Source organism: Malurus melanocephalus, unplaced genomic scaffold, assembly GCF_030028575.1.
Source record: "Malurus melanocephalus ecotype Western Australia unplaced genomic scaffold, MMel_1.1 scaffold_22, whole genome shotgun sequence".
In the NCBI taxonomy this organism is placed as follows: domain Eukaryota; kingdom Metazoa; phylum Chordata; class Aves; order Passeriformes; family Maluridae; genus Malurus; species Malurus melanocephalus.
The window spans coordinates 818,212-846,024 of NW_026623254.1; the positions used below are offsets into that span (position 1 = coordinate 818,212).

General features: G+C 38.3%; 2 protein-coding genes across 3 annotated transcripts in view; both read left to right on the top strand.

The window, feature by feature from the left end:
- Positions 1 to 21,055, top strand: part of LOC130588948 (epidermal growth factor receptor kinase substrate 8-like) — an 87,024-nt gene extending 65,969 nt beyond the window's left edge. Inside the window, exons 2-9 of the mRNA XM_057389990.1 lie at positions 3,533 to 3,623; positions 4,719 to 4,792; positions 13,468 to 13,535; positions 15,468 to 15,629; positions 15,829 to 15,978; positions 18,217 to 18,299; positions 20,263 to 20,414; positions 21,039 to 21,055. Of these exons, the coding sequence (XP_057245973.1) occupies positions 3,562 to 3,623; positions 4,719 to 4,792; positions 13,468 to 13,535; positions 15,468 to 15,629; positions 15,829 to 15,978; positions 18,217 to 18,299; positions 20,263 to 20,414; positions 21,039 to 21,055 (768 nt within the window). The 5' untranslated portion in view covers positions 3,533 to 3,561. The remainder of the gene's footprint in view (positions 1 to 3,532; positions 3,624 to 4,718; positions 4,793 to 13,467; positions 13,536 to 15,467; positions 15,630 to 15,828; positions 15,979 to 18,216; positions 18,300 to 20,262; positions 20,415 to 21,038) is intronic.
- A 1,128-nt stretch (positions 21,056 to 22,183) lies between these two features.
- The window catches only part of LOC130588961 (epidermal growth factor receptor kinase substrate 8-like), a 31,715-nt gene continuing 26,085 nt past the window's right edge, over positions 22,184 to 27,813 (top strand). For both annotated transcript variants that reach the window (XM_057390006.1, XM_057390008.1), the window contains exons 1-5: positions 22,184 to 22,249; positions 23,292 to 23,418; positions 23,781 to 23,869; positions 26,095 to 26,169; positions 26,796 to 26,944. In XM_057390006.1, coding sequence (XP_057245989.1) covers positions 22,220 to 22,249; positions 23,292 to 23,418; positions 23,781 to 23,869; positions 26,095 to 26,169; positions 26,796 to 26,944 — 470 coding nt within the window. In that variant the 5' untranslated portion in view covers positions 22,184 to 22,219. The remainder of the gene's footprint in view (positions 22,250 to 23,291; positions 23,419 to 23,780; positions 23,870 to 26,094; positions 26,170 to 26,795; positions 26,945 to 27,813) is intronic.

Genomic DNA, 27,813 nt, shown 5'->3' on the forward strand with positions numbered 1-27,813 from the left:
GGATTACCACCTGTAACTGCTGACTGCTAAAGGAGAAAAGCACATCTGTCTCAGAAATGGTTTGTCTGTTAYAGAGCTGGACCCTTGTCATTTACAGAGCTGCTGACTACCAATATCCCTTCAAAAATAAAGCTGATGGCAGCAGTGGATTTTTTTGTTGTTGTTGCTGAGATAATTTAATGGGGTTTTTTTTCCCAAAATATAATACTTTAAACTATTTTTACTGGTTTTAATTATATATTATTTTAATATACCTAAAGATAAATACCTTGATACTTGTCATATTATTAATTATTCTTCTATCTATTTTCTTGTTATTTTTTCCTCTTTAAATCTTACTTCATTTTCCTAGTTTAAAATAATTCTTTTGCAGAGCAGGCATGATTTTTTTTTTTTTCACGATCCTGAGACATGACCATTTTTGGTCATATTCACAAATAAACTGTTGGTAGTTCAGGCCTAATTAAAGAGGGATCTTATATTTAATTGTGAAGGATGTTTATTTTAAAGTCTAGGGCACCAGCCTAGGTTATTGTGAACTGCTGGGCTGAGGTGAAAGGGAGGATTAAAGAGGAAGTGGAGTTTATTAATAGACTCATGGCTGACAATGGCTTTGCAGTGTGCAGGGGTTGACTTTTGCTGCAGGACTGACTGGGTTAAGAGATGAAAGAGCATTTGAGATGAGAAACACAGCAGAGAAAGCTGTGCAAGTGAAYAATGAACAAAGCCCTGCACATACTGTTACCCTGTTGTGGTTTTCTTCTTTTCTCCATCATGCACTTAAATGGGAAAAAAAAAAAAAAAAAGTTTTCCTAATCTTTTCTTTTTTTTCTGAAACATTTAGGATGAAAGAGATTAAATTGTCTCATAATTTTGGGGAATCCCAAGGATGTTTTTGATGCTGTTATAAATACTTGGACTCATTATCAATAATCGTGGAAAAGGATTTGTTTGTATTCATATTCAGGAGCTTTCTTGAACCAAATGACCAAAGCATGGCATGGCTTCTTGAAATTGTCATGTTGAGGTAGTTGTCCTGGCCTTTTGAAAGCACTGGAAAATTGCATGAAGGGCAGGAAATACTGTTGGCTTTACTCAGCTATCTAATAGCAAGTGGTGTTTTGTTTGCATATCAACTAAAGCTGCCTAAAACTTTGCTGTTTGCTTGGCAGAACAAGCTGCTTGCTTGTCCTTTATTTATTTTGGAAATCGTCAAAATTTTTTACTTCAGATTTTCGGTATCCATTCAAAATATAATTCTGAAGCTTTTTATATATAAGTCGTGTGATGCTTTACAGTGGGCATGTATTTGGTCATGAGATGTATCTTCTTTCCCCAATGTGAAAATCTGCTGCTCTGTTTCCTTCCTGCTTTAAAACCCAGTGTGTCACGCTGACTTCAAAGGCTGAAGCTTGAAATTCTAATATATTACATTCCTTCTACTTAAAATGCGTGTTTCACCACATCCATAAAATTGAGCGAATACAAATGGAAACCAAGTATTTGTCAGATTAAGATGTCAGAGCAGTGGAATTATTCTGAGACAGTTTTAAACCAAGGGGTTTTTTTTTTTTCAAGATCTCACTTTAAGGCAGATAGTTGCTGAATTTGTTATAAATAGGACTGTGAGAAAGGCTCCAAATCACAAAATATTATGGCAAACAGAATTGTTAAATAAATGCTATTTTAAACAATGTGTGCATGGAGAGTAACRTGGAGATACCAAACAGCAATTGAGATAAATTGTGTGTTTTGGATCTGGTCACTCTTTGGAARGTAATCACAGGCTAAACTGTTAAGCAGGGCAGCAAACTGAGCATGGCTGCAGATGATAAGAATTAATAACTGATAGGAARGGTTGAAGAGCTTAATGGCAGCCTGGGCTGGAAAGGAGCACCCTGAGCAGCTCTGCTCCAGGCAGGCGCTGAAACGGAACAGGGAGTGCGCAGTGAGCTGGCAAATTCTGCTGAGAAAATGAGTAGTTGTATCCTTTCAAGTCATGGGACAATTTCAGGATGCTTCCCAAAGGTTGTAATTGCTAATGAATTGAGCAGTACTCAGTAATTTATCAGAGACAGCTGCTAAGGACTGCACTCCATAAAAAGAGTTTTAGAGCAGCCGAACAGGCTACCAGGTTGGATATGTGATGTGTTTGTGGGGAATGAAAGTAAAATATGCTTGTGTCACTGGAGAGGGTCTGCAAGGAGTAATCAAAGACTTYGAAGAAAATAAAATAAACTGAAAAAAAAATTAAAAAAATAAATATACTAAGCCAACATGCTTTATAATGCTTCATARTGCTTTATAATGCCCACTAAAAGCAACACCACCCTTCCAAGTGATTTCACTTGGCATATGAAATATGCCCAGTTCTAGTTTTACTAACTGCATCTGAGGCAGGAGATGCCAGGTGCTCCTYGGAAAGGTATACAAACTGTTCTCAGCACACAACACCAGCAGCTTGTGTGTCCCTTGAACTGACAGGGTTTAGAGCTTAGCACAGATTTTGGTTGTCTTTTGGCATGAAAAAAGAAAGTAGTAGAATATATGCATGTATGTGGATGCTCAGTAGGTACTGGCAGGTCAATCAGCTGCTGTAGAACAGGAAGAGAACAGTTAATGTGGGGCAGTGAGTTGATTTAGGGGCTCAGGAGATWTGCTGGCTGAAAGGCAGCTCTAGTGCAAACAGAGCTGGTTGTGCTTGCTTTGGAAATGGAGCTTTTGTCAGGCACAAATTTTATCTGATATGCTTTTGGCTATTCTGCAGTGTGACTGAAATGTAGRGAAAGAGTCAAATTTGGATTATTCATGTATGTATGCAAATAAAAGAATATTTGCCCATGCTAAATTTGAATGTGAAAGGGTTATGAAAGTCACTTTCCAGAGTCAGTTTTAACTTCAATGGACATGCTATTRAAGGGAGAAGGCAATTTTTAAACTGTTTTATCATGGCCTTTTCAGTACTACTTTTATACGAAAGGTTTCATTTGCCTTGCCAAACTTTCTTAAGTACCGAAATAGCTAACCAAGTTTCCTTTTGTGCTAACTATTGTGTTTTATTTTGATAATGTATTTTTCTAACAATTAAGCTGATATGTTTCATAGAATATGTATAAAAAGATCATTTCAAAAGTTTCATTTAAAGGAAATGAATTGAGGGTTGAAATTAAGCGCGCTTGACTAATAAAGTTGCCATTCGGAACATCTAGTTCACTTTTGCAGTAGATGTTGTTCTTTATTTAGTGAGCCTTTTATTTCTAAAGCTATTCCTAAAGACCATTGTATCGAAAATAATAGCTTTGTTCACTAAATTATAAATTATTTGAAGCAATAACTATCAAATTGCAATTGGGAGAAGTTCCACAATGGATCTTTGAGGCATCCCCGGGATGCAGTTAATAACAATTGAGCTTGTTGATGCAATTTTGTTCCCATTTCAACCATAATTTTCTCATTAGGTTCGTATTACTTCGGTATTAAACCTTCATCTTTTAAGAGGCTTCAATTYAAGTGCTGTTATTTCTTTTCCCAGGTCGTTTCTTCCAGTGAGTGACAGTAAGAATGAATGGACACATATCAAACACCCCTCCCGGTGGATACGGAAGTTACTTTCCTCAAATGAAGTAAGGTTATGCCTTAGACTTTCCGTTTAWGGACAAAAAAATAGTGTTGTACTTCTTTCTTTAAGCTTTCATTTCAGATAGAGTTATAATTAGTAGATCCCACTGGAATTGTGCAAAGGCAATTTCTTGTAAAAGAGTAAAGGGTCTGCAAACTGTGGAACCAAAGTGACTGATTTCATCTGACTGATTTTTGTGTAAGGGAAAGCTGTTTTWCTGCATGGACTCAGCTGGAACAGGCAAATAAATTGCTGTAGCCATAACTTCCTTGTTATGTTACTCGGAGAGACCTTTGTGTGCCTGAGATGTTTAAGGTTGGCTCTGAGTGAATGCGTTTTTATGCATAAAAGATGAGGCTGCRTTCTCCATCTGTGGGAACAGCCTGTTTCCAGTAAACAGAGCACAGCAACTGCTACCTGCAAGTGTTACCTTGCCTAAGACAGGAGGGTGATCCTGTAGCAGGAGCATGGCACTAGACTTACTCACAACAATAATGAGRATTTACCTGTCTGATGCCAAAGAACATGTATTCCTGCATGGAGAAGGAGATTTGTGCTGTCTTTTGYTTCTCATATTGTTGTCCCTTTAAGGTGGACTCGTATATGGCTCATTCTCGATACACTTGCAGTCATATTGCCTTTTCCTTTGTGTAAAACCATGACAGTAATTTTAAGTTTTAGATTAGAAATGGCTAAAATTGTTTAAAGCAATCCACACTTGTGTACACAGAAAACAAAYCCCAAATCCTACCCAATTCTTTGGCGTAGTCATTATTGTTATTGCTCCTATTATTATCATTATTATAATTATGCAGTGAATTTTGTTAATTGAATTATGGTGGTATCTGTGTGTATGCCACACCCCAGTTGTGCATAACCTTGTATTAATGCAACAAAAAAGAGCTCAGAAAGGCCTGCAGCCCAAGTGAAACATTCTCCATCATATTTATGGTATGGAACAAATATCCAGGATCATTCTCTGTTACTAATGTTGTAGGTATGTGTAGTTCTACATAAGGGAGGGTTTTGTTTTTTCCAGTGCCTGTTTCTATGTTCCAAATAAATCTATACAAAAGATAATCAAATTTTTTTCTTCCAGTGGCTATGGCTCCCCAACGYTTGCTCAGGCAGAGAGGGAGCAGAATTCAAGAACAAGTGCAAAAGCTCTCTATGGTAAGGTGGCAAAAAGTTTCTGAACTTCTATGCTAAGTTGCTGTTTAAATATTTGATCATGATGTCATGGAGGAAATATTTTACATGTATTAGTCTGGAAGTGTATGTAAATACACATGGGTGTGTCTGTCAACTAAATTAAAAACCAAAGTGATTTTATTCCTACTAAAGTGAGCTAGGCTAACTAGAAAATGCTCAGTTTACTTAAGTAGAGAACYTCCACCTGCTCATTTTCAAGGCAGCCATGTGTAAAGCATTCATCACCGAACTCCAGGTGATCCTTTAGCTAAGATATGCATTCAGGAGTTTAGCTGTGCTATGGGTTTGGTTTGACCCTCTGCCTCCCCACCTTCATCCCCTTCCAGCAGAAAAGCATTTACAATATTATTCTTCTCTGGCACAAGGATTTAATGGAAATCAGAGTTGGTGAAGTGGATTTGGAGCCCTGTTTGGCGTTCTGTTTTCAACAGGCTCTGTGACTGTCAGATGTGATGYTACTTACAAATGCCTAAACGTATTTGCACTCACCAGCTACAAATGGTAGTATTTGTCTTGGCTGTACACACTACTCTCCAGCCTGRTGCCAAATCACTGTGGAGGAGAAATGTAGTCATGTTCCTTGCCAGCCAAATTGCCCCATTTTCAGGTCATCCTCCTCCACTGCGAGTACATCCCACTGATAGCTGTGCTGGAGTGGAAGTAGAAGCAGCAGTGAGGCGGTGAGAAGTTCTGCTTTGTAAATCTGTGCMTGTTGCTAAATGCTCTTTTGAAAGTCAGTATGACTGACAAGACTGGAAGGACAAGGCTTCCCCTGAGGATCTGGTCCTGTACAGAACCCCTCAGACATCAGCCTGCTCTCCCTCTGTGTATCTGCCACTCTTCTGCAGGTTAASCAGCTGGAAAGCTCAAAGAGAGGTGGCTGATAACTGCAACATCCAAGTAGTAAAAAAGAGTGATTTCTGCATCCTGTATGGGTTCGCTCAACAAAACAATTGCAAGTGTTGACAGAAATAGTAGGTGGTTACGGAAACCAGCAAGAGACATTACAAAAAACTCTTAGCAGTTTATTTCCTTATGATTTTTTTTTTTCTTTATGTGGTTTCTTTTTCATTTTATGTCATCATCGTAATTTTTCAGGAGTACATGTTTCAACAGTGTGGCAATATCAGTGTCTTAACCATGTCCTTTAATCTTTGTGGGCTTTTAAAATAGTATCTCTCTGAGCTTTTTCCTGTCAAACATGATGGGAGGGTCACGTGTCAGGAGAAGCTGGGGACAAGTGAGTAAATTTGATATGTACAGCAGTGTTTTTTTACTTCCAAAATACTTAACTGAATTCAGGTACTGATTGAAAATGCTTGCCATGAAACTGATGTGTGGTGGCTCCTGTAAAATKAATTGTCCTTAGTTCACTTCTCTTGTTGGTAGATATATCACAGAACTGTAGTTGCAGTTGCCAGGAGCTGAAAGAAGTGGAGGAATCAGTTATTTTGGAGCTSCAAGTGGATATGTGTTGGCACAGCTTTTAGAGTGCAGTTTGCACATTTTGCTACTTCTGCTCTGTTTTATACACTTAAAGATCCAGGCTGTTGCTATCACCACATACATGAGCTGGAAAAGACAAGGGAAACATCTAAAACCTTTCTCAAATTCAGGGCAATTTAATTTTCCTAATTTCCTAATTTTTAACAACCAAGTTACTACTCTCTTGCATCCCACATGTGCGTTGTCTTCCTTTGTGATGCTAAACTTTTTGTGCATAGTGTCCCAAAGGGGGTGGAAAGCATCTGAGTGATACTGGAATTGTTAAAATGCATTAAAAATTCTCATTAAAAAGTATGTTATTTATAATTAATAACTGACTAAATTATTTTATTTGAGATTCATGAGACTGAAATCCTATAAAGCAGGAGGGAGCTGTCTTAGCTTTACATTTTATGTTGTGTTATGTACATATGTTTTAAATGTATTATTTTATTCAAGTTAATAGATTCAGTTATACTGGAAAAAAAATACCTATAATTTTACTGTAAAAGTAAAATGGACTTTTTTTTATTTTGCTGAAATTTGATTACATGACATTGGCAGCAAACTTTTGCCTATGAAAAATTTCCTTTCCTTGGAAAACTTCAGTGTCATTTTGACCAAGCTACCTATTCATGACTATCAATGAGTGAAAACGGTACCTGGGTTCTTAAGTGACCACTTGATCTTCAACTCAATTCCTTCCAAGCATTATAAAGACTAAATTGAAAAAAGGAATTATTATTATTATTATTATTATTATTACTACTACTACTACTACTACTACTACTATTACTATTACTATTATTATTAATATTATTATTAACACCACATTGATAATAATAATTATTGTTATTGTCATTATTATTACTACTACTACTTATTATTATTACTCCTTTATTATTGCTACTACTTATTACTCCTTAATATTGTTTATTGTTATGTGTGTGTRTTTCTATATATACAGAGGCGTGTTTATGTCGTGGCATGAATTTTATGTCTTAGATCCCAGTGCTGAGGTGATTCATGATTGTTCAGCCCTTCAGTCATCAGACAGGYTGGCCACAGTGCTGTGGGAAAAAGGCTGGAATTTTATTGGTGTTAGCCCCAGTTCAGCTGTAAACCAAAGTGGARCCATCACTATCTCTGATGTGTCTGTCTGACAGCGAGAACTTCCTTGCAATTGCCTTTTCTCCTGTGTCAAATAATCCCTTTGTTTTCTCTCATTTCCTTCCTGAAATGACCCKTTTTCTGTTTGCATGACAAATCTGTCTCTGAACCAGGAGGGAAGGTGCCCTCTGCGCATCCTTACAGGGTTTCTGTCATCACTGGCTTCCCAATCTTTCCACCTGCAATGGGCTTTGGCTCCTACTGTCATTTGTTGACGTAGCACTCTCTTCTCCATCTGCCTTGAGTAGTTCTGCCCTGGGCAGAGGTGCAGCMGTGTCAGGGCTGTGCTGGGGCTGTGCCAGAGCGGAGCGGCTGCGTTCCTCGGGAGGAATCAACCAGGAGCTCGCTCCACATCATCACATTACTGTGCAAAATAGAACTGAAAGATGTGGCTAAAATTGTCTTCACACACCTCGTTARRAAAKACTGAGTACARTCTTTAGAATTTAACTTTTGTMYGCCSAGTTTATACTCTGGTGRCTGTGATTAGGAGCTAGAAGTGGAATCGCCTGTGTGTTTTTGCATTGCTCATGTGCCTCATTYGGAGCAAGAGCTGCAGTGTAACAAATTCAGGGAAATCTCAAGCAGCTCCCAGGCAGGTAAATGAGTCCATGGAAAGAAGCCATCCATRTAATGTGCTTGTAGTGTTCTGATTCTCAAATTAAGTTGACAATTGACTTATAAACAGCACACTTCCTTTGACTGCTAGCTCCACACAGTCATCAGAGAGAAGCCTGTGGTGTAAATCTCTGAAAGTGATAGTGTTTGTTCCTCTGAAAAGGAGATTGGTTTTGAACTCAAGTTTTGACCTTTGTCCCCGGATGTTTAGGTCACGTCTCCTGCACTTTGCTCTGCCTCAAGCTGATTTTTTTTTTCCAGCTGTGCTGCAATCTGTTCTTAAAAGGATATCAGCAATCAGTCCAATGCAGATAAATGGTAGTAAACGAAATATTGGGCTTTTCTGCTTGATGACGTGTGGAATYATTTTATACTGTCACTCCAGGATTCTTAGGGCGGCTTGTGACGGAGATTCTCATTCCATGTCCGCGTGGGTTGCCATCAAATTTCAGAGCAATCTACAGTCCTGTTTTTCTGYGTCATGTACTGTCTGGGAGTGTTTTTACTTGGCTAAAAGTCTTTGGTTTAGACATTGCTTTTTCTTTTCTGGTGGTTTGAATGCTTTCAGAAATGAAAATAAAATCAATGCCTTTCAACATCTGTTTAAAAGCAGAAATGTGGTCTGTTCCTGATGATTGGTGAATTCAATAATTTTACAAAACGTGAATGGCAGTAATATCTGTCCACATAAGACATCAAGAATAGAACCAGTTTCTGTGGATCAATGTTCCTGTTCCTTCAGAAGCTTTAGTAGCTGGTAGATCTTACATTCAGGACCTATGTAAGTRAAATGTTGTGCTGCTTTTCACTTTATTGCCTTTGTGTTGTGAGAGATTTTATTTTAATCAGATTCTTCTGGGTTGCATTTGCTATAGATTGTGATTAGAATTTAACTGAAGTGCCTTTTGCCATGATCCTCTTTTATTTTTTTTTTCTTTTACCAGAGGGAAAATCCTTTAGGTAAATGGTGTGCAGCATACCAGCAGAGTTTGATCTTACTGGTATTAAGGCTGCACTGTATTTTAAGTGGTGGATGTAAGAGTAGCAATGAGTAGAGTATGTATTAAAAAAATCTCAATAACTTTGATAGTTTGATTCATATTTTGATAGTTTTATGCATTATATCTGGAAGTGTCTGTTGCAGCATTTCACTTCAGCTTCAATAGCTTCTTCATGCATGATGGGACCTGTGAGAGGCTGAGATTGATTGGGAGGATTAGGAGAGTGAAACAGAGCATACAAAACATTAGTTTGTTTTCATTGTCAGGGGCTGACCCCAGCTGAGGACCTGTCCATTTGTTTGCTCATTCCCCCTGTCTCCTCTCTGCAGCAGAATAGGGGAGAGAATTTGAAGAGCAAAAGCAAGGAAAAAAAYGTGATAGACCAAGATAAAGATGGCAAAATAAGTGAAGGAAAGARCAGGGAGGAAAAAAGACTGAGTAAGACAAAGGCATTTGCTCACAACTTCCCATAAGCAGAGCAATGCCCAGTCTATCCCAAGWCTCCTTGGAAAGACTACCTGCCAATTTTACTGCTGAGCAGGATGTTAAACATTATGGAACACCCCTTTGGTCAGACGGGGTCAGCTATGTCCCCTCTCAACCACTTGTGCACCCCAGACCACTCACTGGGGCAGCAGAATAAAAAATAGAGGAGGCTTTGACATGATTGAGCAACAGCTGAAAYATCCCTGTGTTATCAGATCCCAAATCACCTCCTAGCCAGACTGACTACATTGAGCACATCAGCAAATTCTGTTCTTATTTTTAATTATGGTTTTAWATGTGTTACTTGCATTTGAAGACCATTTAATAAGTGAAGAGATGTTTTAAGGTTTCTCTAAAAGCAGTCAGATTAATATTGATAGGTAAGAATCCGCCACTTTGATATGTGAAAGAGTTGAKAGATGGAAGCTACATTTCCAGAAGAATGGAAATGAGCAACTTTGTAGGAAGAGAAGAAGAAGATGTATACWGATGAGAAAAGCTGTGAGAGTCATGTGCTGAGATCTGTCTCTGACTTGGGGGTGAAAACACAGAGGTGCTGTAGGAAGGAGCAGCAGTCCCTTGTGTCCCATGGATAAAGGAGGACAGAGAACAGGTTTATATCAATATTTGTAGAAGCTCAAGACAATGGAGCACTTCAGCAGGAGCAGATATAAAAGGGTTTGTGTCCTTTCTGATGGCAAGGTGAGGGTTTTGGAGGGTTGTAGGTAGGACCTGGGACAGGAGCCAAGCACTAGGAGAAAGCAGAGGTTGAMATTTCCTTTTGAGCTACTGGCAAAAACCATGGGACAGAGCATGTATTCTAGCTGCCAGYCTTTTTCTTTTATTTCCTTTCCTTTTTCTATTTTTCTTTTTTCCTTCCCCTTTCTTTGTGCTGTGTTCATATTATCACGGGGGGACTGTTCATCCTTCAGTGCGAGTCACACCAGGCAGCCAAGGAAACCACGTCTCAGGGAGCCTGGGTGATGAGCAGCTCCAAGGGAAAGGAGACTCACTTGTAAACTGTTGGATTGCAAAAGGTTTGAAAAACAAAGGTTGAAGATAAACACAATTGAAGAGTTTTGCCTGATGCCAGGATATGTTAGAAGATGTATTTTGTAAGGTGAATAATTTCAGAGTGTAACTGCAGTACCCACCTCCAGATCTCCTATAGCAGTGCTTCAGTTTCAGCTGAAATGTTCTGTTCTACCCTAAATGATAACTTGGGTTTCTGGCAGGTTCTAATTCTCATTCTAACTGCATTGAAGTAACAAATTGGTAAATATGAATTGCTCTCAGTATGGACCCTCAGTTTCTGTGTCTGTACTTTTTATTAACATAGACACAGATTGACTTTTGTTAAATGTAATTTTTTGTAAATTATTATTATTATTATGTTGTAATTAACAATGCAGAACTCGAGGGGCTGTCCTTGGCTCTCAMGTGTAGGCAACCACAGATATGATCAACACGCAGAAAGCTCTGTCTCTTCTGTAAACACTCTTGTTCTCACCATGACAGTGTGTGTTGAGCACCTTTCCATCATGTCTAACTGGGAGCACTGTGCTGCTCTGTGGAAGAGGATGTGTTAATCAGTGCTACAAATAGTTTTGAAATTCCCGTCTTAGCACAGAACAAAACTGATGTGAAGCAGAATAAGGAATCTCTTGCAGAATGTACTCTTTTCTTTTAAATTCCTTTGGAGCCTCTACGTATGCCAGATTTCCTTCATTTATTTAAAGCAACTCCAACTGTTACTGTTTGCAGGATTCATAAATTTTACAGTGGWTGTAAACTTTCTTATGCTTGTTTAATTTAATAGCATAAAACGTGCATTTTTGTTCACCTAAAAGARGATAACGCTCAAAACTGAGTATCTTGTACATTGTTTACTGAAACAAGTAATTTTTTTTTTGTTTATTTCTTTAAAACACATATTCTGTCTTACTGGACAGTATTTAAGTATCATTTACAGCCCATAAGAAGACTGCTAACTGATCCCCTTAGAGATGCAAATAATTCTATGGGATTAAACTAGATGCTCCTTTTTAATCCCCTTGTTTTGTTAGGAACAGATGGACTTTACTTCTTCAGATCATCATCCAAACAAAAAAAGAAAGGTAGCAGATCAGACAGTGCTGCTTTACTGAGTGTGTTCCTGGGGTGTGCATGTTTGTGTGTTGTGGTTAAAAAGACAATTAACTGAAAAAATAAGTAACATGCTGCAAAAGCAGAAATAGCAGATGCAGATGGAATCACCAATGCTGATCCTCTGCCCTGTGATTACAGAAAAATGGATAATGAAAGTAAGATATTTTATATCTTAAGTATAAATGAAATAATGAAAGTAATATATTTTATATATTTTGAAATATTCACACACCTGACTAAAAAATCGTATAATAGTGTTCTTAGATTTGATTGTTTGCACTGCACRTTTCCCTTGATAAAGCAAACTGAGCAGCTGCTGTGCAGGATTGGGATGGCTCTGTTGCATGAGTGGCATTTGTCACCGTGGGAGGGGGGCTTCAAGCCAGTGATGTATTTCAGAAACTTGTTTTTGGTGAAAATCACTGAGAAGCGGAGGGATAATGGTATATTTATAAAATGTGACAAATGCTTCTACCAGTATCTCGTGTCTTTGTGTGCACCTGGAATTCCTCTATGGAGGARCCCTGGTCACAGAAGAGACTTTATGGTGTCCTCACTGCAGATCTTTGTATGTCACAGATCTTGTGCTTGGTAGTGGTTTAGCATTTAGCATTTTTTATTTTGCAGAAAGTAATTTAACCTTCCTGTCAACAGAAGCACTTTTATTTCATCTGCAACTACTCCAGGTGTGATGAAATAGGTGTATCTTTTATGTACATGAAGTACTTTCCTTCTGAACAAAATCTTCAATTTTAGTTGAAGATCAAAAATCAAGATTTTTAATGAACTGTAGGAAGAAGAATTGCCTGCTCCCAGAGTTTCCTTAGACCTCTCTGTGCCATGTCATCTAGTGACTTTTTCAAAACAAAGCCCCTGGTGTTCCAGATCAGGCACTTAGGTAGTTTTTTAGTGAAGAAAAAAACAAACCCAAAAAAACCCCCCAAACCTTTCAAATGTTGCATTCAGTTCTTTTCCACTATATTTGAAAAGTGTTCTTCGGCATTCATCGAAATTCATTATTTTGTGGTGTGGGTGTGTGTTGTGTCTTCATCTTACTTTTCCCCTTCGCCTCCTGGTTTAACGTGAATTTATTGTACAGAGTAAAAGGCACACGATGTTTCTGGTTTTGCAGCATTGTGTCTTCTTAGCTGAAAAATACTGCTGTTTAGAGGTATTTTGCTGTGTATATGTGTATTTCCATGCATGTTCCTGCATTAGCAATTCAATGAATTGAATACTTTATGAGGAAACAAAGGATGAGTCAGGTCTTCTTTTGTGTGTGGCTTTGTTGTCTTGCAGATTTAACATAAGTATTTCTACATATCAGAAAATACTTCTGCTTTGAAGGAGGTTTGTACAAATCCAGTGAGCCCAGTGCTCATTATCATACTGCCACCAAAGTAGTAAGCCAAAGATTTTAATGATCAGGCTTCCCAGAGAAGTGTTTCCAGTCAGAACAYTGCTCCCCTCCAGTGTCCTGACTCACTGGATGATAACTGGCTTTTGTTTGCACCCACCAGCTCTCTGTTAGCGCTGTTGACGTAAGAATGGTCCTTGTTCTGGCCTGTGTGGGGGTGGAGGCATTTTCTGCTGAAATACAGAAATTAACCACAGCTTATCTCCTCTCCTCATATATACAACTTGTCCAAAGCATCTCTGAGAAGCAGTCAAAACACCAGGATAAGACACTGAATGAATAATTGCTCTTTCTTTTCCTCCCATCTCTAGAACAAAGGAAGAATTATGCACGAGACAGTGTCAGCAGCGTGTCTGAAACGTCACAGTATCACGTCGAGGTGAGATGAGACCGATCCCCCCATCACAGCTTTCAGTTACACGCGGTTATTTTTGCCTGCGTGTTTTTTTGGGGACATATCAGCTTGAAGGCACATGCATCTTCCAAAATATCCCGCCAGCCTGGGGTCACTTCGGAATGGATTACACTGAAATGTCTGAAAGTCTGTAGCTTTGCCATAAAGAGCTGAAATTTGGGTGTAGAGGAATGKAAGCAAAGTTGTGTGTAGTTTGGCAAATGGACAGGGCTTCCCGACGGGGTATCAATTCAAYGCCTTGCGCTGCCCTGTCTCTGAACCTGGCTGCTTGCAAAGATGAGGCAGAGCTGAATAACACTGTGCTGCTGGCAGGGCACACTGGATGATATTTAAAACTAATACTCTGATCAGATATAATCAGCAGAGGGATTAGAATATTCATAGAGTGCTGAGCGTTAACCCCTCAAAGCCCCACTGAGAAGGACACGTAGTAGCTGAACACTTTCTGCCTGCACAGATTCTTCCCCAGCATGAAGAGCAAAGTGTGTGACTCTCTGCCTTAATCTGCTTCACAGAATTACTGCTTGCTGCTCTCTGAGTATTTAAAATATTCAGCAGAGTAAACCTGGGTGCCTCTGTGGAGCCTGTTAAGCACTTTTTGAATGTGGTGCCTCCTTTTGCAGCCTTACTTTGKCTCAAACTTTCTCCTGCTGCCATCAGACCACTGCCATGGGTTAAGCCAAGTCTTGCAAACACCACAGACACTCAGCTCTTTTTTGCTGTGTTTTAAATCATCTCTGAATTGTGAGATCATRTGCAGAAGACTCTTAATTTTAAGTGCTTCAGTCCTATGATCAGCTTGCAAATGAGCACATGTGCTGCTTCTAATTGCCTGTATTTGTGTGGTTTCTTCACAATGATTTTGGTCCTGTACTGGTGTAACAATCATTTCTTACAATGGGAATCTGAGCATTCCTGGGTAAGCAGCCAGTACAGAGTTTGTTTTGCTTTACTTCTTTTAAATACTTTGATTTGCAGCTTACACCTACTTTCTTATCTGTAATTACTAAGTGCTCTTATTCTGTAATAGAAGGAAGCACAGTTAATTCTTTTTTATTTTTATTTTTTTTAAAGTTATTTAGAAGACAGATATGCAGGCATTTATTAGACATGGTTCAGCTTGAATGAGTGTTACCAGTTCTTCAATAAAAATTCGAAGGTGGATTTGTRCCTGAACAAAATGAAATAATTTTCTGGGTTTTTTTGCACAGTTGATATTCTGAAGGAGAAATTGCCACAACCATAATGGCAGGGAAACTAGCTRAGGGGACTTTTGTGAGGTGCTGTTTAGTTTCTATTGAATTGGGAGAATATTCCAAGTTGATGGTGAGCAAAAGCAATAACCATTTTCTACTGTGTTGTACATAAAGGTGAYCAGCCTGTCCATAAGGCATCCCAGTTGGATGCCAGCCCGTTCTGGTTTCATCAGCAGTCTACCTGGCAGCTCTGGGAGAGATGAGGACACTCCAGGTCAGGGTGGTGCTGGAGCTGCATTGGCAGTGAGCTCCTGGAAAGCTTCTGCTGGCACCTCCTGGATTCAGCGTGCCAAGAGAGRCAGGTTTCCACTCCTCAAGAGAGCTAATTAAAACTCGTGGTGTAATTCTAGCTTTGATACCTGAAGGATGTCAGAATGTGCCTTCAAGTCTAACCACTTACAGCAGTGAGGAAGTGACAGTGGGTGTCAAAAGGCAAGCTGCAAAAATAAGTTGAYTTAAAATGATATTATGGACTAAACAGTCTTTCTCATATCTTAGAGGTGGGCTCTGTCATGTACAAAGGCATTTTTACTCATGAATAATTTGTATGCTACTTCCTGACAATTCAAGTACTGACACTCCTGAACAATAGGGAAAATTGCAATCATAATTTCTTTTAAATGTATGTCTCACTCRCTAGCACTTGACCACCTTTGTTCTGGACCGAAAAGAGGCAATGATTACGGTGGATGATGGAATAAGGAAGCTGAAATTGTTGGATGCCAAAGGCAAAGTGTGGACTCAAGACATGATTCTTCAAGTGGATGACAAAGCTGTCAGTTTGGTGGACTTGGAATCAAAGGTAAGATCTGTGAGTGACAGTCTCATTTTCAGAGAGAGAGARAAAGGGAGCGAGCAGAGAAACGATGTATGTGAGATTAAGGATTTTAATTAGCTTATTATCACTTTCCCTTTTTGGCTCATGCAGTTTTTCTGATACCAGAATACTGTATAGTAAGGTTGTATTTTGTGTTTATTYTTTTTTCCCCCTCTTCTGACAGAATGAACTGGAGAATTTTCCTTTAAGCACAATTCAGCATTGCCAAGCTGTGATGAATGCATGCAACTACAATTCAATTCTGGCACTAATATGTAAAGAACCAACCCAAAACAAGCCTGATTTGCATTTTTTCCAGTGTGATGAAATTAAGGTAAGATAATAATGGAGGTCTGCAATGACTTACTTGAATAGGGGAGGTTTTATGGATTGACCAGTATAGTGGATAAAGAAAAATGAGCTGATTCTTAGAAAATAGTTCTGTACTTTTATTCTTATAAATGTGCTATGTGTTTAATGCACTTATGATATTAGCAGTACTTAGTATGTTAGTAAATGTAGTGTATGTACTGCATAAGAGTAATTTTGTATGTTCAAATATTTTCCTTACTGTAAATATTGATTTTTGTAAACGGTAATTTAGGTTTGCAAATGTATAAAGCTCTGGAAAATGTCTATGGTTTGCATTCACACTTCTGAAAAAAAGTGGTGTAAAATAATTTAGTTATATCAATTTTGCTTTATAATCTGCAAAGAGCTCATCTGARTCTTACCCACTTTTTCTTTTTATCACTGAACAATTAAACCTTCTCCACATTCTCACCTCTGCACATGTCTACTCTGCAGGAGGGATCTTGAAAGACAAAATATTCCTTGCATGAGGGGAAAAACAAAGCAAGAGATTGATTGTCTCTTATTAAAGTATTACCTTCAAGTGTAATTTTTTAATGCATTCTGCAATACTTCTTTATTTCTGAGATTATAAATTTTAATTTTGTTAGTTATTCTCTGTAATTTAAATTGACAACTTCATGGGGATTTTTTAAATTCCTCTGTAGCAGTTTTTATCATTGTCTTGAAACAACAGATTATTAACCACACTGTGCAACAGTTTTGGAATTGGTATAGTGAGAGTGGTGTGAGGATGATTAGGTATTGTGTGGTTTRTTGCACAGAATTTGCTGTTTTAAAAGAAAGTGGGATCCTGTAAGAAGTTCAGGTGGTACTATGCTAAATAATGTAGGGATTCTTTCTGAGGTCTCTTTTGACCCAGCTTCCCAGGGTGAAGAGTTGGTCTCTTTTAATTTTATTTTTGAAGTAGCTCCTCTGTGTGCATATAAAAATGTAGAGTACCTAAACATGACGTGGATGTCCAGGATCTCCCTTTGTTCTTAAGCATTGTTTGAGTCTGTGGCCATACTCTGGGCTTTTTCCTTACTCATGAAACTTTTCCGGTTTTGAAAGTTTAGGTCTTTCTCTGTTGGCTTTTCCCTGCTTTTCTTAGAAGTTACAACCAACCCCAGGAACCTGTGCAATGAAAAAAAAAAAAAAAGTAGTTAAAATCAATATTATTTGGGGCATTCTAATATTTTATAAACAAGAAAAATTTAAATAGTAAGTACCAGGAGTATTGGTTTAATGGAATTCTGGGTTTAAGTTCCTTTGATCCCGTAAAGATTTTCCTATTAATTCTCATAAATATTCTGTAGTGCAGACCATAATAGCCTGAAAAGTCCCTTAATTGCCTTGGATCCGAAATGCAACCATGTTTTTTGTTCCTAGCAGAACTTACATATTCTTCCCAAATAGGTACACACTTCTGCATGATGAGGGCACTAGGAAAGGCATGGTCCTTGCAGAGTGAGCCAGACACTGACAGATKTGGGCTTTGACAGCCTTTGTAGGAAATTAATTTGTCAGCTGAAGACGTGTAACAGAGCATTCCAAATCCTACGAGAAGCCATGACCTATTTAATGCAAGATCTATTAAAATAATGCTTTAGACGTGCATCAAAATTTCACTTGTGGGGCCACTGGTGGAGGCAGACTGCAGTTGTGGAGTGGCAGGAACAAACAGATTAGGGGATGCTCTGAAAAATTCATCTCCTGGTACATCAAAGAGAAATTGGAGGCTGTCATTCTTTCTGAAAGGAAATCGTATCTTTACTTTCTTGATGCTTATGCTGCTGCCATCTGTAGTAGTTTTGCTGCTTCTATATATATTGTAGTTTTTTTCTAATAGTGTGAGACAAACAAAATGATTGAGACAACTAATAATTAYGTGTACAGAGGGAAAAAGTAGCTTATGCAATAGTGGCTGACTTGAGATAATTACATCTGTTCAGACAAATTTGGTGTCTAGATAACAAAATTGTATGATGATAATGCTCAAGGTTGAAGTAGTGGCAAAAATACCAAATCCCAGATTCTCTTCTGTTCTTTGTTCTGTTTATGTGTAAAGTGATTTGTCCCAGTGCTTTTAAATAAATGGGGTTTGATAAGGTAGTCTCTAATCTAAAGRTGCTCCATAGAAAATGCATGAGGAGATATTTATTTCATGTATCTGGATGCAGTAGATGATACCTGGTATTTTCTGCTTCTGTCTCCTTAGGCTACCTTTATTCATGAAGATATTGAAAGTGCAATCAGTGACAGCAAAAGTGGGAAACAAAAGAAGAGGCTTGAAACGCTGAGGTAAAAATCCAGCTTCTTGGTGTGTGTCACAGCATTCACAAGCTCTCCAGGTCTGCCTGCTRTCTTTTGGGTTTTTTGGGGGGTTTGAGTTTTTTTCCTTCTAGCTAGTAATATAATTCCAAAGCCATGTGGGRAGGTCTTGCTTTAATAATTATCTCATGTTCCATCATTTTTTAGTGTCAGTCTCACCTTTCCCAATTCCATCTTAGTGATGGGAACAATTGAGATGAATTCCACTTGCCAGAGAATGTCATGTCCTGTCTCTGTTCTGCATATGGGTCAAGTAGCTCAGAATTTAAATTAAAAACACAAATTCCCCATAATTCCAAGTAAATAAGATTATGCTAAAAGGTTCTGGGATCTGAAGATGTTAAATAAAACAGCAACTGAAGATGGAATAATCTTTCTGCCTGCCTGTTTAATGATGCTCAAGACTTCTTGTTTCCCTGGCAGCAAAAGCTTCTCTGCCAGTTGGAAAATGTGGGGGAAAGAATCTGTTGGGTTCAGAGAAGATTGATACAGAAATGAGAGGTAGCAAACAGAGGCATAGGGCACAAATATGTTAGATACTGAATGGTGATGGTAGTAGTTTGTTAGAAAGTTTTGTGTAACTGCATGCTGGTAGTATCTCTCTAATAATCATGTTTACATTAGAGAATAGAGAAGTCTCTGCAGAACAAAAATTAGAATGAATTTATAATAATTCTGGATACCTGTTAAATTCCGATGTGCAACTTGTAAAGATTTGCCAGAGTAAGGGGCACTGCTGTATAAACAAAACAGAAACTGAACTGTTCTGACTTTGAAATTAAATAAACAGACTTTACCATTTGAGGGACTGTTGCAAACCAGGTTGCACAGAGAGGCAATCCAGAGGGACTCAAACCCATTGGATGTGCTGGGAAACTAATGAGGTTTAATTGGGAKAAGAATGTAGGTCAATTAATCTGTTGGGACAAATAATCCAAAATATCAGTCTCCGAGGGCTGTGAGGCCCAAAGGTCAAATGTGGGTGGCAGCTGAGTGCTGGTTCCTCCCTGCTGGATCMTGTGCCTGCTGGCACTGGGTCACTGGGACAGACCCTCCTGCCTACTGAGGTTCTGAGGCATTGCTGAGGTGCTGCAAGGTTATTGACAAGTGAAGGGAGTCTGGAGGAAAGAAAGGCAAAGGAAATTTTTGTTTTGTTGTTGTTTGCTGTTCAAAGACCAAACGACATTTGATATTTTGTCGTCTTGTTGTTGAATGCCCTGAATGAAATGGAATTATAAAGAGATGAATTTAAGGTGAAGATCTTGTTTTTAAATAGAGCTGTGGAGAAGGAATGGGGGATATGCATGATAGAAGCTACTGTGGTAGGGTTTTTTTGTCCATTGGTTTCAAGCTGCAGAATGAATTCAAAGACCTCTTTCCTTACAGTATTTAAAACCACACTAAGAACTGGAAAATTGCAGGTGGGAACAATGACATGTTTGTATCAAGACAGGATGACCCTGTTACAAAACAGATCAGCCAATGAACTTTATTTTGATGGTAGGGTTTTAGAAGGAAAGTGATTGACAACTGGCCAGACTTAGGAGAGTAGGTACTGAAGGGTTGCTGAGAGGTGGCTTCAAATCTTCTAATTTTCTCACATGCAAAAGGCAAGTCCAGCCCATAAAACTGCGTGTGGTGGTAAAAACGYCACCTACTAAAATCAAACCATTGAATTTATCTGTGTGAAGTGGCAGGYCTCATCATGTTCTTTGGCCCTGCTGGGGATTTCCCAGGTGACAGAGATGTGCTCACACCCTCACCAGAGGATTCCCCGCTGTGTTTGATGTATTTACACATCACTCATCAAGTCAATGGCRTGGTCTGCAGTCCAGGAGCTCCTTGTGCAGCCTCCTGGTTTTCCTTGACGAAGCACCAGGGCGCAGAACCATTTTCCTTCAAGTGTCATTTTGGCTCTCTCCCCTTCCTCCAGGATGATTTCAAAAGCCGACAGTGCCATCCCACCACCCCCACGGGCGCCTGCCCCCGTGCCCCCAGGGACCATCACACAGGTGGACGTGCGGAGCCGCGTGGCAGCGTGGTCAGCGTGGGCRTCGGAGCAGGGCGAGTGTGAGTATGGCTCTGGTAAATCCACACAGGGGGTGGGCAGGGGCTTTTGGGCTGCTTGGTGGCAATAGAAATAATTTAAGAAGACTGCCGTTGTGAGGATGACAGGAGCTGGATGAGCAATGGCCACACAAGGTCAGCCCCCCGCCCTCTCTGGGAGCAGAGAGGATGATTTTCCARCCCAGTTTGGAGCGCCCCAAGCCACTGCTGCCTGGCCTGGGGATTAGGATCTGTCTGTCACAATCTGACTTGTCATTTACTTGCATTTTCCCRTTTTCTGAATTCCTGTTCACAGGGCTTATACTTGTTCTTAGCTGGGTGGGCGTTGCAGGTTTTCATCTGGGCTTTTTTGTGACCATGGGAGCAGTAATACAGGGACCGGTCCTGTCATTGCTGCAGTCATCTAAGGATGCTCTCCTCAGAAATAGGGCCAGATGTTTTGGACAATTAAAAAATATRATCATGGATTAAAAGGTGATTTGAGATACTAATGATTTATTTATATTATATTTATATTTATAATGACCAGTATATATTTTTTATTTTTATTTTTTTAATTTTTTTTAAAGCTTTACCTAGGAAATGCTGTAATTTTAACATTCCTAATGGGGTTGTATTTTTCTGTTTGATGGTTGTTTGCAGGTTTTTTACATCCCTAAGAGATCTATATTTTGATCAGATTTTTTTAAAATAAAATTTTTTTTAGAAACAATGAAGCTCCTTCTATAAAATTTTTTTTTTTTTTTTTTAAATTTTTTTTTTTTAAAATAAAATTTTTTTTAGAAACAATGAAGCTCCTTCTATAAAGCAGACTAAAGAGGTTATGATGAGGCTTGTTTTAGTTTGTTTACTTGGGTTCTTTTAATAATAGATATTAAGACTGTACCATTAAAAAAACCCTTGGATTCCTTATCATTTTTGTTTTATTAAATTATATCTTTATCACTTAACAAAGTACACAACTATGCAAAGAAAACAACTACAAATCTTCAGAGAAATCTGAAATGTTAAGAATTATTTACTCTATGTACCTACAGGTACATCTGTTTTGAGTAAAGGCTATCTTGTTCTTCTGCTTGAGTTCTCACATCAGAAAAGTTTCATTAGTTTAATGTCTTGTATGACAGTTGTGGATCTGAGTTCCTGCAGCTCCTTTTATTTTACTCATGCAGGTCTTTTCTAAAATCTCACCTTTACTGAAATCCCACCTGTTCACAAATGCAGTGCAGTACWTAATGTGGGTTAAAAATGCAAAAGTTACATTTCCTCAAATGTCTTCAAAGCCATGGCAGCACTCTTACTTGGTTCTACTGGAGTAGCTTTCACTATATTTTGCAAAATGGGATGATTCCTAATAATTTTATTTATAATCTGCCACTTCGTGCTGGTTTTTTTTGGTTTTTTGTTGGTTTTTCTTTTTGGTTTGGCTTTTTTTTATTTTTAAATTTAAAACTTTTTTTTTTTTGGTTTTTCTTTTTGGTTTGGCTTTTTTTTATTTTTAAATTTAAAACCTGGTACCACACTTCTGCAGTTGACTTCTTTTAGGCAGTTGCCTGAAATCATATAGAGAAACCTTTTTTGTGAGGCTTGGCAGGATCAGGCTTTAAGGTACGAGGTTTTCAGCCCGTGTGGAGTCCTCGCAAAGGGAATGGTACAGCTCTGTCCATCTTTTTCTTACAGTAGTGTACTTTAAAGCATAAACTCTATAGAAATTGCTATATACTAATATACTAATTTCACATRTATTCATGTCTTGATTCTCTTCTTCCCTTTTTGCAGACGAGAAGCACAGACCATACCAAGAGCAGGAAGAAACAGCAGAGATGATAGCAGCCAGGATTGACAGAGATGTTGTAAGTGAGAAACTACAAATTATGTTGCCTAATGTCTGAAATGTTGCAGCTTTACTTTATGGGAGGACTTTTTCCTCATGGGAAATTCAGTTCTGAAGAAAAGCTTTCCTCTGCTTGTATGGTAGATCTAAAAATGAGCAGGTGGTAGTTTCTTTTCTTAGTTTTCTTTTTTAAAAAGAAAAAAAAAAAGCAGGGCTACACACTGAATGTTGATCACAAGTTTTCTGCTGTGAAGAGCTAGAAATATAAATTGTAATTTTTAAAGCAGTTGAATTTCAGCAAGCTACATAAGGATAAAAAGTTCCACCAATTTAGCAGGACTTGGATATGTGTAGGTATCTGGAAAATAAACATGATCATTTCTGAAGACAGGTGGACAGTGTTTCTTTGTAACTTAAAGCATTCTTGCATATGAGCTACARCACTGGGCATGTTCTGTGGTAAAAGCAAGATCAAATATTGCCCATATCACTAGTAACTCTCTGCTTTTCCACTTTGCTGTTGCCCTCARCAACATCAGAGGGTCTTGAGAAAAGCATGTTGTGATCTGTTGGAATGAGTGTATTTGTGTTTTCCCCAGGGTTCATTCATTCTCCTCCAGTTACTCTTTGAAATCAATTCTTCAAAGAGCACTTTTCTATAAACAGCTCAGTTTGTAGAGAGCTTCACCAAATAGTTTAATGCTTAGTACTAAAGGAGATTATGAAGTTATACTCTTTACAAAAATGCTGTCCATTCAAATAATTACATATTTTTTCATGTGCTCTCAGCAGAAATGTAAAGTGGAAAAAAATTGTGTAATTGCAGTCTGAACTTAACAGTCTTCTTACACATATTTAAAAAAGTTGCAGCAGCTGTAAGTGTTTTTTTACAGGTGTGTGAAGTTGAAAACACAATGAATCTAAATATGGACTGTTCCAGCATGGAATTTGTTCCAAGGAAGGTGCTGGKGTCTGAGAGTCTGGACATTTCAATTTCTGGAGTATTTCTGCTATAGATTGTGTAGAGAAATGGTTCCTTTTTTTTTTTTTTTCACCCACAGCAAATTCTGAACCATATTTTGGATGACATAGAGTATTTTGTTACCAAACTTCAAAAAGCTGCTGAAGCGTTTGCTGAACTTTCAAAGAGGAAGAAAACTAAAAAAAGTAAAAAGAAAGGACCTGGAGGTAGGAGTTCTTACTGTACATAATTCTGTTTCTTTGAGGRCCATTGAAGGAGCTAGGAAATAAGACTTTCTGTGCTGGTTTTTTTCATCAGTGTAGTAAGTTTCTGTCAATTTGAGCACAAAAGTTCCTATGTAGTATATTCTTAGAGGGAAATCTGTGAAARTAATTTTCTTGAAGTCAGTGGAGGGTTAGATATTAATTAGAGATATGACCACACAGTATGCTCCTGCCTTGGTTCTATATTTCCAAAATTCTCTAAGATGGTAAATTTATTATGTATTTACATGTTTACTRCATCTGGAATATTTATAGAGGTTATAAACACATAAATGGATATATAAAAATCTCCTTTTGTTCACCAGAGGGTGTTCTTACTCTCCGTGCAAAGCCGCCACCTCCAGATGAATTTGTTGACTGCTTCCAAAAATTCAAGCATGGTTTCAATCTTCTGGTAAGTGACTGCCAGTGGATGTGAGGTCTGAGGCAAGAGCAGGGCTGGCCACCTCTGGCCTGGAGCTTTGGGGAGCWGCTCCTCAATTTCTCATCACAATGACTAGATGACCTGTTTGTTTTCCAGCATTGTTGTGTTTCTCGTTTTCACGATTCTTTAAAGCCTTTTACTTGGGAAATTTGATTTTGAATTGTAAAAGGGTTTCTAGGAAGGTCTGTGGGGATCACAGCTCTGTTGWGTGTTTGCCAGCATCACCAGCTGCAGCCTTAATTTGGTTTTATTCAGCGAWGCCCACCAGACACCCTGTGCTTGTTGCCATCATTGCACAGCCCCAGAACATTCCATCCAACAAATTGCTGCCTCTGAAGGTTCTCCATAAGCAGAGATGATAATCCAAGAGCCTTCTTCTGGCATCTCCTCTTCTGCAAGTGGGAATCTCCTGTTGAAGGGAGGCAGGAGGTGGGACACCTGCAAAGCATTTGCTGTCAGACACTGACTGTCCTTTCCAGCTGCTGGGGAGGCTGTGCCCATGGAGAAAACTCTTCTTGCATTCACTGAGTCAAATCAGCTTTTTTTCTTCTCTTGGGGAATGAATTCTGWTTGCAGGGCTGTAGGAAATATTTAGACATGTTAAAAATATCTTTTTGTTAAAAAAAAAAAAAAAGCTACATCGAGTGCTGTGGTTCTGACCTTAAGGGATTGTGTTTTGAGGGAGGATGAATGTCTTGTAGCATGCTTATCCTTCTCAGTAAAAGTTGTAATGTCGAGGGTTTTTTCCAATTTTTTTACCACATTCTGCATTTAAATTAGTAGGTTTTACCCAAGAACAATCTGTGCATCTTTGAGTCTTTATCTTCTGTGCTGGAGAAGTCACAGCTCTTGTTTTGATGCTCAGCAGCATCTAGGACCTGGTTCTAGTGCTGCTTTTGAGTTTTGCTGCCAATGCTTTGCTTCAGCACCTTTGCAGGAGCAACAAAAGCCTGGCATCTGTGGTTTGTGTCAGACAAGGACAACTGTATAAAATGAAGAATCTGGTTTAAAAATAAAAGGAGTAGCTAGAAGAATAAAATCTTCGAGTAGAATGGAAATAGTTAAAAAACCCCTTACTGGAAGCTTCCAGAAATGCCTGCCATCTGCCCAAAAGCTTTAGACAGACTGAGAGTAAGTTGTTATGACTGAGGAACAATGTATAGGAAGTTATTAGAAGTAAAAACACATCCTCCTCCTTTCTTCWTTTGGAGGGACATTTGGATGTGAAAGCAGAACAAGGGTAGCCAAAAGCAGTTTGAGGAACAGATGGCAAGATRCAATAAAATCTACTATAACTCTTTAAAGCACATTTGGGCATTTTATTTCTGGAGCCTACAAAGCCAATGGGTGATCAGTAGATAAAAGAAATCCTCCAAGRAGCAATATCAGTGAATTTTAATTGTTTGGGGGTTTCAGATTTGTTTTTTTTAATGGTGGTGTTTGGTCATAGATTGGACTTGATGATCTCAGAGGTCTTTTGTAGAAATATCTTACTGTAGCAGAGAAAGTGATAGATGAAATTCAGTATTGGTAGATATGATAGGCATGGATGGACTGGTGAGGAAAAATCTCATATGTAAAACAAATCAGAAAATAATGTTGATGTAATAGAGATTCCTGGGAGAAAAACATCTGTGTTCATTGTGATCAACCAAGCAAATGATAAAAACCCTCTGGGAAAGAAAAAGACAACAGAAAATGAATAAGTGGCATCAATTTGCCATTGTGTTACCTGGCCTGATTTTTTTGCCAGTGTAGCAAAATTGCAGAAGATGCAGGGTGGACAAGAGTGCTCAGAGGAATAACTTCAGCTTGGARAAGGCCAGACTCAGGAACAGTGTAATAAATCCATAAATGGATATGAGCATTGCTAGAAAAAGTGAGTAGAGAAGGATAACTCAGGGTTTTTTTGAGAACTCACAGAATACTAATGGGAGTAAGAGGTGTCAAATTTCCAAAGGAGATGCCTCTTCACAAACCATACCATTTGGTTGTGGAACTTCTTGTTTTGCACAATAGGGGCTAAAATATGCATGGATTCAAGAGCAATGGGATGAATGAATGAGCACTTGCACTACGTGGGTGTTGCAGACAAAGTGCTGGGCTTAGGTACCCTGAGCAGGGATGGCCATTCTTGTTTATTGTCTTAATTGTTAAATGTTTCTTAAAATGCATCATTTGTTTTATTCCTTCAGGCCAAGTTGAAGTTCCATATCCAAAATCCTAGTGCAGCTGATCTGGTTCATTTTCTCTTTACCCCACTACATATGGTAAGGTTTTACAATTTTCTGAGTGTTTACCTTCAGAACTCTTGTGTTTAAATGCTCTGTAACATTTTCAGTGATAACAAGATTGAAATGTTGTGTCCCTGGGAAATAACTAAGGAGAAATGTGTGTGTCTCAGGATGAGGTTTTCTTTAGAAAATAATTTATATCCTTTTCTACATAATTTTCCATGTATTAAATATATTTATTTAAATCATCTTTAGCCTTGTGCTACACTTTGTYACTATAATTTTTAACCAGCAATAAAAAATTGAGATTCTCTGCATAATGCAGGAGGATAGTTGAAAGCATATTTAATGGAAGTATGCGTGGCTTTGATCAGTAAAGCAAAAATAACATTGCCCAAAGTGGGTCTAAATGAAAAAAAGATTTGTGACCAGAACAACAGTACTTAAGTAACAAATAGTTCAGTTATTTTGTAGGACATTTGGACACATTGTTAGATTCTTAGGTTGGTTTTTTTTTTTTTTTTTTTTTTTTTTTTGTGGGGGGATGGTGTTTTTATGAGTAATAATTCTTTCCTAGCAGCAGTGTGGATAACATAAAGTCACAGTGACTTCCTTACTGACAGTGTGTGTGTTCTTGATGTGATTTTAATCCTTGGATTTAGGTGGTGCAGACAACAGGAGGCCCMGAGCTGGCTGGCACAGTGCTCAGCCCCCTCCTGACTAAAGACACCATCGACTTCCTGCGCTACACCGTCACCAGTGAGGAAGGGCAGCTCTGGGTCTCGCTGGGTGATTCATGGACCAAAGCCAGGTGGGCACAAGTCTTCATATTTGAGAGAACATCTCTGAAATCAAGTTTATTGATGTGAYCTTAGCCAGGTTATCCAGCCCCAAATAAAATCGGTATTAGTTTGTTAGTACCTGGACTCTTCAGAACAGTTTTTTGAAGGTTTTGGAAAGGAAATGTGTAGCTTCAGTGGCATTTGGGGTCTTGAGGAGAGAGAAAATACAGAGAGAATTTGTTCATCTGTGATATCCAAAACTTATTGACCTAATCTACTGGAGTATCATTTTCTGAACTGTCCCTTGCTTGTTTTCAGTTGTTTTTCACAATTTTTACCTACTCCATCTATCTGGACTTTATTAAAAAACAATTTGAAGATGCAATAAAAAGTGACAAAATATTAAATACTAGCTACAAATACCTGATTTAAATTTCCTGTAATCATTAAAAGTTAGACATTTGCAAGATCTTCTTTAAAAGCATCATAATGCTATTAAAATGTTTTYAATTTTACAAAAATGTTTATTGACTGAACTGTGCCACTTGTGCATACCCTATAAATTGCATTTAATGGTTCAGTATTAMGGTTTTGCTGAAGGTTGACTTCCTTATGCATTTGTTTGGTTTGTGTTAATTCTGTAGTTTGAAATTAGTTGAATTGAACATGCAGAAGARAAATCTTACATTAGCAATGTGCATTTTGACTCTGTAATCTATGGTAGATAATTAAGCACATTTGATGATGATGAAGTAGGCAATCACTTAGTCTGGAAATGCAACATGTTYTTTGTGTTTATTCAGCCTTGCTCTTAGGTTTCAAATTGCAACATAAATGTCTACCAGATGGATTTTTTTTGTTCATTAATTAATTGGTTGATGAAAAGTTGTGGAGTATA